Consider the following 12,511-nt stretch of genomic DNA (forward strand, 5'->3'; position numbering starts at 1 on the left):
TGCTCATCCAGCCTGTACACACATCAACAGCTTCTCCTGATGACTCGTTATGCAAGACTCTCTTAACCTTGTCTGAAATTAGGTTTGTCATGTACCTTTGCAAACCGCAGTCTTTAGTCACAACTTTGTTTAAAACACACATTCAAAATTTATCTACTCTTCATGAAAGTCGAAGCACAGTGTGCAAATTAAGCTTAGAAGGTTAAATAGTTTCAGGCTTCTTTATGAGCTATTATTAACTTCATTATTTATGAGTCTCTCTTTGTTGTAACGTTCTTCAGCTGAAGGTTACTGAACTGTAACTTCTTATCAGAGCATCTTTAATTAGCCTAGCTTTTCCCAATGCATTAGAAAGCATAGTGAAGAAGGAAGTTCCATCTGATTTTCTTCTCCTGCTTTTTACACAATACCACTACAAATGATTGAGCTCAGTGGGACTCAGCCCTACAAATGCTTTTGTGAATCAGGACAAAATGGCTGATGTTAATCTCTTTGTTCACCGTGGTTTTTTTTTTTTTTTTTTTTTTTTTTTTTTTTTTTTGTGATGAGGAAGATTGCCTAACAAAAGAAAGAAGCTTTCTTCTTTAGATAGAAATGGTTGAAATTTCTTTTTTTCTCCAAGAAAAAAAAAGAAGAGTCTAGTATGATGACCACCTGGCTTTCAGATGAATCTCTTAATGTCTTAATGTTCAGCTCTTACTGTGTTCTGAAAGCTTTTACTGTAATGTATTCCCAACTTGGTTAAGCCACTTCACTTTCCTGCAAATTTCAGAAGCAGTTAGCATGTGCATCACTGGATTGGTGGATTTATTTGATTTAATTAGTAAACAAAAGCTAAATGATAAAAAAAATCACAGAATGTATGTCCTAATTTGGTAAGTAAAAAGTAGTTTAGAATCTGATTCTGCCAGCTTTATTAATAGTAGTATAGCACCTGAAATCTGATACTATTTCCAAAAAGAGTAAAACTTGTGATGAATCAGGGTGACCATTAATGAGGATAAGATGGTTGCAGTGCATGGGAACACTATCCTTTCCCACTCTTGACACTAGGGATTGCCACTGTCATTTAGAACACCTGGATCAGCTAATAAAGACAACAAAATGTATCATTGATTATTTTTCTGTATTTTAAAAGAGATAAGCAGATACCTAAAATAATGCATCTTGAGTACTGTGTTCAGCTTCGGGCCCCTCACTACAAGAAGGACATCGAGGCCCTGGAAGGTGTCCAGAGAAGGACTATGAAGCTGGTGAAGGGCTTGGAACACAAGTCCTGTGAGGAGCAGCTGAGGAAACTGGGGTTATTTAGTCTGGAGAAGAGGAGGTTCAGGGGAGGCCTTACTGATCTCTACAACTACCTGAAAGGAAGGTGTGGGGAGCTGAGGGTCAGCCTCTTCTTGCAGATAACTAGTGGTAGGAATAGAGGGAATGGCCTCAAGTCGCGCCAGGGGAGGTTCGGGTTGGAAACGAGGAGACATTTCTTCTCAGAAAGAGTAGTCAGGCACTGGAACGGGTTGCCCAGGGAGGTGGTGGAGTCACCATCCCTGGGGATGTTCAAAGAAAGGTTGGATATGGTGCTTAGGGACATGGTTTAGTGGGTGACATTGGTGGTAGGGTGACGGTTGGACCAGATGATCTTGGAGGTCTTTTCCAACCTTAATGATTTTATGATTTCCTCATATACTTGGTAATTAAGGCTTTTAAGATCCCACATTTACTTACACCTCTTCAACACATCACTGGTAGTAACAGCTGGTCCCTTCAGATCATATTAAGAGATCAGGGTATGAAAAACTGCTCTCCAGCACACTTGGTTCATTATAAAGTCCTCTCTTTCCCTGCAGCAATAACAGGACAGATAGGTGGCATATAAATCTCTTCTAGAAAATGCCAGCTCAGGGAAAAGACCATTGCTTGTTAATCAGAGTACCTACCGCAACAGCTCTGACACAGAATCATAACAACAATAACTCCAGCCAGACAGCCTGGAAAATGTACACACTGAGTACTGCACGTCCTTGAAATAATATTTACTGTTTGTTTTTGTTCCTTAGCCAGAAGAGATGCAGACACATTTCTGCTTGTTAGGAGACTGCAAAATCAGACCAATGAGCTACCCATGGGTACGAATTTTATAGTAGGTTCTAAAGGATACAGCTCAGGACGATTAACATGCCTTTGAATTCACATGAGCTCTCTTCTCTCCACACCTATTATTTGAGGAGCTGCTTTGCCTTGCTGAGCCATGTACAGATGACACACAAGGAGTCTGTAACTTAGGTCTCTGCTCCGACAAGCCACTCCACGTGGGCAGATGCCTGACTCCTTGCCCAGCTTTACTGAGGCTGAAAAGATCTACACAAGTATTCACATCCACTTGTGCAGGACCAAAATCAGTCATTGTGTATAACTCCTGGAATGACTAATTACAACTCAGAGTGCTGACTTGCTCTGACTCAGTAGTAGGCCAGGAACATGACATGAAGTAAGCTATGTAAGAAGTGATATCTCACCTGTGCTCTGTGCTACAGAATTACTTTTATCTCAAAAAAAAAATAACAGCTTCCAGTCTGTCCACAGTCCTTCTCTGTGGAAAGGACAGAACAAAGCTTATTTGCAGAAGGTCTGTGCTTTTGGAATTTAAGGGCATAAGAAAACATCAGATCATTTACTCTGATCTCCTTTATATCACAAGTATTTCACCTTTGCAACTTGAACTGAAATCAGTAATTTATATCTAAATGAATTAGAATTTGTTTCGCCAAGGGCTACCTTCCAGCAGGGCACTGAGCTTAGAACTCAAAATATCAAAAAATACAAAATCCAATAATTCTCTTCATACTGCCCCAGTAATTTATCACTGTGGCATTGAACATTGACACCAAGTTTCCCATATGAATTTACTAGTATTCAGATTTTAACCATACATCCTTTCTCTTCTTAATTTAAAGGTCTTGTAGTTTATATACTTCCCTCCCCCAATAAAAGGCTCTTTTTTGATTAATCAAGTCACCCTACAACGTTCCTTTTGATAATCTAAATAAATGAAAATGTTCAAATTTCTTACAGTATGGCATTTTCTCTAGGTGTCTAATATTGATAGTTTTTTTCATCCTCTTCCATTTTTCAAAACATTTAAAAACGTTAATGTGAGAACTGACTGCAGTATGCTAGTGTCACTCTCACCTATGCTGCACAGAGGCACAAAATTATCTTTCACCTTCTAATCGCTACTGCCTAAGCTTGCAAATTCAAGGATTGTATTAACCCTTTTGATTTTATACTGCAAAAGGAACTTATATTTCATTGATGGTCCTCTACATCCTGTTTAGAGGCTCCCCACTTTTGCAAGAGTAAGTTTGCCTTCATTTTCATTGCACAATTTTGTACCTGCTTGTATGAAAATATGCTCCTTTTAATGGCCACAGATTACCAAGAACTCCATGCTTCTCTCATATGTTTGCTCTGTCCCTCTTATTACGCTTTTCCTCCCAAAAAATTTTATTAGTGAATAGTCCCTATTCATGTTCTGATCATTGGTAAAAATGTAAGGAGCCTAAACTCCAACAGAGTATTCTGAAAGCAATTGTTCAGCTCTCATTTAAAGCAAGGAACATCTAAATATAAAATACATCTCAGTTTTCAACCGTAAAATATCCCTCCTGTGCCTAAAATTCTAGCATACTGGAGCACTATTGTTTAATTAGAGTAAAAGGCATACATTTTAGAAATAAAATTTTTATTATTATTTTTAATTATTAGGACAGTATAGCTTTACCTGTTACCCAGTTTAGCTACTATCCTCAAATTTTGTATGATAAAAAGCCTTGAAAACAAAGGTGTCATAATGAATCAACCATTAAGCAACATAATAAATATTTTTCTTTTTTCTTGGCATGAACTGCTGCTATTAAATGATTCAAATCAAACAACTCAGTTGATATCTAACCTAAGCATATAAGCAAAGGTTGGTTTAACTGCACACAAAGTACTCAGTCAAATGCAGCGTGAGTCGCTGTGGAATTGATGGACCCATTTTCCATCTGCATGCTTTTACTTCCAACAGTACAAAACACTAAATGTCTTCTGTCAGTTAATGACCACTCTCTTTCTGTTAATAGCAGTGAGTGATGAGCCATTCAGCACCTAGGAGATGGCACACAAGAAGAGATCTGCTTTAAGGTGAGTTTAGTATTCAACTAGTAGACAGAACTTGACTGGATGAAGTACTGTCTTGGGAGGTGAAGTTCAGAAATGCATTTAATGATCATTGGGCTAGAAAAGAAGCCCAAACTTTTAGCATCTTGCTTGGATCTGAAAGGAAGGCGTGGGGAGCTGGGAGGTTGGCCTCTTCTCACAGGTAGCTAGTGATAGGACAAGAGGGAATGGCCTCAAGTTGTGCCAGGGGAAGTTTAGGTTGGAAATTAGGAGACATTTCTTCTCAGAAAGAATAGTGAGGTATTGGGTTGCCCAGGGAGGTGGTGAAGTCACTGTCCCTGGGGGTGTTCAAGGAAAGGTTGGACCTGGCACATAGGGACACAGTTTAGTGGGTGACATTGCTCGTAGGGTGATGGTTGGACCAGATGATCTTGGAGCTCTTTTCCAACCTTCATGATTCTATGATTCTATTCTATGATCTGGATAAAACTAAAGAGGCCATGAACTCTGCTAAAAGTTGCCACTCCAAACCCATTAGATTGCATTCCAGCATGCATTGAGTTCAGTTGTGAAAGTCCTCCTTTATCAGTCTTCACATGAACCCTCTTTGGCCTACATACAGTTAATTCTAGGAATCTGAACTTCTGCACAAACAAAGCACTAAATCCTTGGGAAATTTACTCTGTTTCTACAGTTAAATCTCTGCCTCAGCTTCCCTGCCCTTTAACTCACCTGTAGTATTAAAATATTGTTAGATATGTTTTTTACAGTGAGTTACTGAGGGTTCATTAAAATGAGTACGTTAAATTTCTTCTAAGGAAAACTGATCTGTTAGCTCTTAACTCTGAATGCTCTTCAAAGCATTAACTCCCAAGCAAGGCTAATTTTGATAACCACAACAGCTAGTTTTTCATCTTGTCATGATAACAGTAAACAAATCTGTTAGATAAAGCTGTCGACTTGTGTAAACTGGCAAAGATGTGCTGGCAAGATAGAGCTTGGCCCCGTCTTCCCTCAATATTAAGTGCATAATGCTTGCTGTGCTCAACTCTGGCCAGCTCTCCACATCGCAAATACTGAATACAATACCTGCAAGAGCGACTTTGCCTATCACCTTCCATGAGGAGACAACAACGCAAAACACACTTTACTCTGAGAAAAGCTGCACTCACCCGATCTTCTTCTTCTCTGACATCTGGCATGGTGCTGATACAGAGGCTGACTGCAGTGATGGCAACAAAAGAGATTGAAATACAAGCAAAGATCTTTCCTGGGATCCCTGAGTGGGGGTTCTCCACCATATCCCTGAGCTTTCTCATGCACAAACTCAGTCGGCTATTGTCCTGGAAGGCACATTGCGTAGTTTCACTAAATACCATCTCCCCTTCATACAGCCTGGCCTCAGCTGCCTCCTCCTCTTTCTGTCGCAATCTCTTTTTACAGCACCACTCCAGGTGGTCCTCTTCTATTCCCCAGTACACAAGCTCCTCCTGAAAAGAAAGAGCACACATCTCCCTGAGCAGCCTCAGCTTCCCAGCTGTCAGGAAAGTCATGATTGTCCTGAAGGCACAAGGATTACGGTCAAAAAAAAATTCATTGCAGCTAACATCATAGTCATCACAGATGTTCATGATCTCATCATAATTGTTGCAAGATTTTAGCTTCCCAAGCCTGGTCAAGGGGCAGTTCTCCAAGGTGGTCCATGGGATTTTGTATTTAATGCCACCTACATTGATGATCACAAACCTGGTCCGGTCATCCAGGCGGGCTAAGCAGCACAAGTCTTCCCCAGGGTGCAGAAGTTTGGCCTTTTTGTAGAAAAGTCCTTTCTTGGTTTGCACTTCACACAAGCTTTCCAAGTTATTGAAGGAGTAGGAGCTGAACGCAGGATCTGCATTTCCAGTGAGTAATGCCATTTCTTAATACATTTATGGAGTTCATAGGGAGGTAGAGGCTACTCAAACAAGAGCATCTGGTCCTTGATTGGAGAGTTGGTCTGTGAAACAGAATTTTTAAACAACAACAAAATGAATACTTTGCTAGGTGAAAAACAACCTCATCTCATTAAACTTTTCTCCATGACATTACTTTCCCCCCTATTATGTTAGAACCATATTCGTCCTATGCCCGCTGAAGAGTAAGAACTTAAACTGCAGTAAGGTTGAAAGCCATGTCCACACTTCTATAGTTTAGTAATTGAATGAATGGAAAAAAAAAAAAAAAGTGTGTTACATTTTCAGCAATCTCTTCTACAGGTTCAAGCTCTATCCCAGATGCCTAGGGAAAGGAAAATGGGGCTTTTAGATAAATGGGAATTTACATTTTAGCAACTTAAGGAAGGAACTTAGTTGCAAATCTTTTTTGATTATTTTGACCCATCTATTTAAAATACCCATCACAAAAATGCCTGAAGTGTGAGGATAAAATGCATGTCTACAGTACCATCAGAAATGCGATTGCAGTAATGCTGGTAACTGCTATTTTAAATTTGCCAAGTTTAGCTACTAATAGCAATGAATATGCTGGAGCTGAGAATCAAGTTTGCAGCCAGCACCCAAGCCAGTTTGGGTGCTTGAGCACAAAGTGTGTACTACTGAGATTCATTTGCTACTGTTGTCCCATCAAAATGCATTAAAAGCTATACTGGGCATACCTACCAGTAGATAAAAGCAGAAAAGCTGTGCTGTCATGCCTAGGTAACTGCCATACAGTCTAAAGAAATCTCCTGCAGGGAGGTGCACATCCTGCCTCTGAGTGGAGGCTGTCAGAGGTGGCAATCTGGAATAGAAATCACTCCAGGAGCCTTGGGAGATTCTGGTGTGGTTAGACTAACTAATAGAGATAGAAAGAATACCCTGCAGCCCAGCAGCAACTCTGAAATGGGAAGCTGAACCTCAGAACAAAGCAGAGCTGGAAGCGACCAGCTCATTGCTTTTATTTCTGGGTAATGCAGAATCTAGCTGATCCCAGTTTAATAGAGTTAGGTATAAGGTAGTGATTGCTCTGCCCTCTTCCTGACAAATGTTCATGAACAAATAACCAGGGTGAAATCAGATGGATTTTTCCACTGATCTGAAAGGGGTGGCAGAAAGCAAGGGGCTGGGAAATGGATTTTACCTTCCTTTTCTAGCCAGGCTACAAGACAAAAGGGAAGTTTGCAGCTTTTTAATGTGAGGTGAAAGATTCTTGCTGCAAGAAGTTTTGCTCAGACAGCTAAGTAGGCTAATATGCTGCTGCACTCTGCCTTACCCAATCAAGCATTATGGTAACTCCAGGATTCAGTTTGTGCTTTCTGCTTACACATCCTTTACCACATAATCATCCACAGATCTCTTGAACACATTTTTTCACCTGTTATGTTGCTTCCTCACCTTTTCCAGAGTTTTCCACGAAAGTTCTCCATGGCTGTCTCTCTAAAGCAGTATTAGGATGTCTTGAATTGCTACCGTGTAACTACATTAGTGAATCACCTAAAATTTCCTCAATTGCTTAAATGCAAAGTAGGAAACAAGAAACTGGTGTGAGTGTTGAGACTCCACATGAAAGATTTGGACAGAGAATGGATACAATGATGGTGAATGATTTTAAGAAGAGAATGTAGAAACAGAATTTCACAGAATTTTCTAGGTTGGAAGAGACCTCAAGGTCATCGAGTCCAACCTCTGACCTAACGCTAACAGCCCTCCACTAAACCATATCCCTAAGCTCTACATCTAAACGTCTTTTGAAGACTTCCAGGGATGGTGACTCCACCACTTCCCTGGGCAGCCTGTTCCAGTGCCTCACAACCCTTTCAGTGAAGAAGTTCTTCCTAACATCTAACCTAAAACTCCCCTGGCTCAACTTAAGCCCATTCCCCCTCGTCCTGTCACCAGGCAGGTGGGAGAACAGGCCAACCCCCACCTCGCTACAGCTTCCCTTGAGGTACCTATAGAGAGCGATAAGGTCACCCCTGAGCCTCCTTTTCTCCAGGCTGAACAAGCCCAGCTCCCTCAGCCGCTCCTCGTAGGACTTGTTCTCCAGGCCCCTCACCAGCTTTGTCGCCCTTCTCTGCACCCACTCAAGCACCTCGATGTCCTTCTTGTAGCGAGGGGCCCAAAACTGAACACAGTACTCGAGGTGCGGCCTCAACAGAGCTGAGTACAAACCTTGCAAGCTGACAAAGGACAGGAGAAAAAGTTGAAGTATGAAGGATAGTCTAATGTTACTGATGACAAGATGGTAACCATGAGGTTGTAATTCCGTAATTTATAAGCAACATCTTTCTAATTCCCTTTGAGTCTCATGTCTCAGCCTGGAGAGGATACTGAACAAGAGGGTGCCAAGAAAAATTAGAGCACATTCCCAGAGACGCATATTCCTTTATCCATAATCAACTCACTATCTCTGAGTTCATTAGACTTAATCAAAACAATCTCCAAAAAGAAGTGGTGAACGTTTGCTACTCAAGGCCATGAGTCACCCTCTAAATACTACCAACCACATCCAACTGAATCATGGCAATTGCAGCGGTACTCCCACTTCTGTGTTTCAGATACAGACATAAAATTTTAGAAAGTCATTTATGTTGTATATTCGTAAGAAGTCAGAAAAAGGCTGGTTTACATATAAAAAGGGTGCTCAGTCACCAAAAGATACTTTTTGGCACTGAGAAAATTTAAGAAGAGCCAATGATGCCAAAACGTTTCCAGTTTAATTTAGGGCAAAAAAGGTTTTTCAGAGATTTCTTTACACGTGCCGACACAAAAAACAGACCAAATCTCATTCCTCTCACTAAGGGCCAGTAAAGGGTAAATGATAGCAACATTCACTCTGAGAAACAGGTGCTTTCATATCACAGGCCTGAGTGCAGCTGGGATTGCAAATACCATTACTGTCACAATAAGAGCGCATTGTAAGCACAGTGTATGCCTTAAGAATTTACTTTCTTGTTTCTTTTTGTCAGTAAGATAAAATATTCACTGCTGCTACTCTGGGAACTGTGCTTCTGTTTTCATGCCTTGCTTGTTACACAAGTCAACATTTAAAAAGTAATGTACATTGTTTTGACATCAAGTCCAGGATTTGCTTTTCTCCTCTCCCTCATGTAGCAAGTCGTTGCATAAAGGAATCAGATACATTTCACAGAACTATTTTGAATCTAACCTTATATCTGCTTCTTCCTTCTTCCAAGAAGCAGCTAATTCAATGTGAAAATCTGGAAGTATATTTTTTATTACAAAATCTTGGGCTTACAGATGGTTAGTTTTTTATGTTGTGAATATAAAGTTATGTTGATTAAATGTAAAGCTTAAGGATGTATCTATTCATTTTTATTTTTATTTTTTGGGATCATCAGTAGACAAACAGAAAGTAATATTAGAAGTAGTTACAGATGCTGCTGTGTTTAGTTTGATAGGCTGATTCTGGACATTAGACTGTTCAGCTCCTAAAGTAAATTTTTTGTCCTCATTCTTTGTAAGACAAACACTCCAGATTCCATAATTCATAACAGTATACATTATTAATTGGCAGCAATTGTTTTGGAAATCTCAGCTAAAAGATAAGCATGTGTATAAAGTTGTATTATTCTTCTTCTTGGCACCTCTGTGAAGTGGTTGCCCAAGACCAGGGCTGAGATGTCAGTGGAATGGCATGAAAGAGCTTGTTGTGCCACTGTAACTGCCCTACAGAAAAACAAAAGACATTAATGCAGGCTCCCAATCTGAACTCTATACTAAGAAGTAAAATAACCCTAGAAAGTTTGTTTCTGATCTTACATGCATGGAATGTACCATGACCTTCAGTGAATATTAAAGGTTATTTCAAAATTATTTGGGTCTTAAAATAGTTTTTGCATGCCTACTGGAAAGCATCCCATTTAAGATTAACTTTAAAAACCAATAGTTCCAGAAATGATGGTACATTATCATCCATTCCTACCATTTGATCAGACACGTAGGTGCAGGAAGGACAAGAAAAAAAACAGAGCCTGTAATACTCTTCCTGTACAATGACACAGGACAGAATTTGGCTCTGTATTTGTTGTTCATCATTTTAAAATGCTGCAGAAGAAATGCCATATAAATGCTTCAGTTTGAATGACAGACTGGGGTGGCAAGGAGCAAGAGCTGTCCTGCATGTGAGAGAGCAGAGGGAATGCACAGGGCTCTGGCTAGCAATGGCAATGAGCCTATCAAGAGCTTAGGGGTCTTGATAGGGCTGGTGGGCCAGAAGTGGGAATGGGGAACCCAGGAGGAATGTGCAGGAAAATGGTTAGGAAAGCTGAAGGCCACCTAGAATTGAATCTGATGAGTGTTATGAAGGACAGCTACAAGGGCTGCAGCAGGTGTGCATCAGCTGCAGAAGGAAGAGGAGAGAAAATGCTGGCCTGCTGCTGAATAGTACAGGGAACTGAGTGACAATGGAAAAGTCCAAGGTATCTATTGCCTTCTTTGCTTTGGTCTTTACTGCTAAGAATTGCCTGCAGGAATCCCAAGCTGTCAAGACCAAAGGTAAAGTATGGAGCAAGGAAAATTTGCCCTTTGTGAAGGAGGATCAGGCTAGGAAACACCTGAACAGACTAGATGTACACATGTCCATTGGACCTGACAGTATGCATGCACAAGTACCAAGTGAGATGATTGATGTCATTCTGAGGCCACCCTTGACAATCTTTCAATCAAGAGACACTTCTGAGGACTGGAAGAAAGCTGATTCTGGTCTTCAAGAAGGGCAAGATGGATCTGGGGAACTACAGGCCAGTCAGCCTCATCTTGATCCCCAGGAACATGATGGAACAAATAATCCTGGAAAACATTTCTAAAAACACGAAGGAATCACAAGAAGGTGACTAGGAGTCATCAGCAGGGCTTTATGAAGAGGGTAACGTGCCTGACCAACCTGACAACCTTCTGAGATGATGACAAGCTTGGTGGACTAGGAGAGCAGTGGATACTTTTTATCTTGACTTTAGCAATGACAGGGATGCCTGCTGAGTCTTCAGACAAACGGAGAAAATACAGACTCGATTAAGTGGGCAGCCAGGCGGCCTGAAAACTGTCTGAACTGCTGAGCCCAAAGGGTTCTGATCAATAGCACAAAGTGCAACTGGAGGGCAGTCAATAGTGATGTCCAATACTTTTTGATATCTTCATTAATGACTGCATGATGGGACAGAGTACACACTCAGCAAGTTTGCAGATTATATGAAATCAGGAGGAGCTGTTGATACATCAAATAGTTGTGCTGACATTCAGAGGGACCTGGACGTGCTGGAGAAATACATCAACAGGAACCTCTAAGAGTTCAACAAACGTGAAATGCAAAGTCCTTCCCCTGGGAAAGAATAAGAAAGGATAACCCCGTGCACCTGTACAAGCTGGGTGCCAATCAGCTAGAGACTGCAAAAGGGAATGGGGGTCCTGGTGGACTGCCCATTAGAAAGATTGCTGTCAGCAGGTTGAGGGAGGTGACATACTGGTGCAACACATTTGGGAGTGCCACATTCAATTCTGGGCTCCCCAGTAAAAATGAGGCATGGATGTACTGGTGAAAATCCACCAAAAGGCCATAAAGACAATAAAAGGCTTGGAACATCCAACATATGAGGAAAGACTAAGAGAGCTGTAGCTGTTCAGCTTGGAGAAGAGAAGGCTCAGGGTGATCTGATTGATGTTTGTGAGATGGCAGGCAGTAAAGATGGAACCAGGCTCTTTTCAGTGGTCCCCAGTGAAAGAACAGGAGGCAATGGGCACAAATAGACATTTAGGAAATTGTTGCATTTCCTGTATTCTTCTTAAATGTAAGAAGAAACTGGTACTGTGAGGGTGGTCACACAGGCTGCTGAGAGAGGCTGTGGGCTCTCCTGGAGTATTCAGATCACAACTGGATACAATGCTGAGAGACTGTCTAGCTGATTGCTCTTTGAGAAGTGGAGGTTAAACTCAATGAACTACACAAGTCCCTTCCCACCTCAACTACTCTGTGATTTTGTGAATATGCTCTTTTGAACTTTTGCTTTAAGTTACAAAGTTCTGAAGGTTTATACTCATACTATGGCAGCAAAAGGAAGCCACGAGGCTTTTTAGTAATTAAAGTTTTAAAATTTTCCTTGTGAAATGAAACACACTTTGACAGAGCACAGGTTACTTTGTCATAATTTGAAGTCGCAGACATGAAGCATAAATTAGGATGAACACAAGATGCTTTCTCTCAAGTCCAAAGAGAGTTGAGTCAGTGAATTCATTCTGCAGCACTCAGCCATTTTCCGTCAGAGACAAACTTGACATTGCTGCCTACTGCCAAAGCAGTACCCACAGCTTGCTGTGACATTATTTATAATTTACCATGTACACAATTATTTTAACTG

At 40.8% G+C, this 12,511-nt stretch overlaps 1 protein-coding gene across 5 annotated transcripts in view; it reads right to left on the reverse strand.

Annotated features, from left to right (window-relative positions):
* KCNG2 (potassium voltage-gated channel modifier subfamily G member 2) overlaps positions 1–12,511 on the reverse strand; it is a 74,067-nt gene that overhangs the window by 34,487 nt on the left and 27,069 nt on the right. For all 5 annotated transcript variants that reach the window (XM_084508923.1, XM_084508919.1, XM_084508920.1 and 2 more), the window contains one exon: positions 5,334–6,157. In XM_084508923.1, the coding sequence (XP_084365049.1) occupies positions 5,334–6,077 (744 nt within the window). In that variant the 5' untranslated portion in view covers positions 6,078–6,157. The remainder of the gene's footprint in view (positions 1–5,333; positions 6,158–12,511) is intronic.

The sequence above is a fragment of the Aythya ferina genome (genome assembly GCF_964211825.1).
Source record: "Aythya ferina genome assembly, chromosome: 2".
Classification (NCBI taxonomy): domain Eukaryota; kingdom Metazoa; phylum Chordata; class Aves; order Anseriformes; family Anatidae; genus Aythya; species Aythya ferina.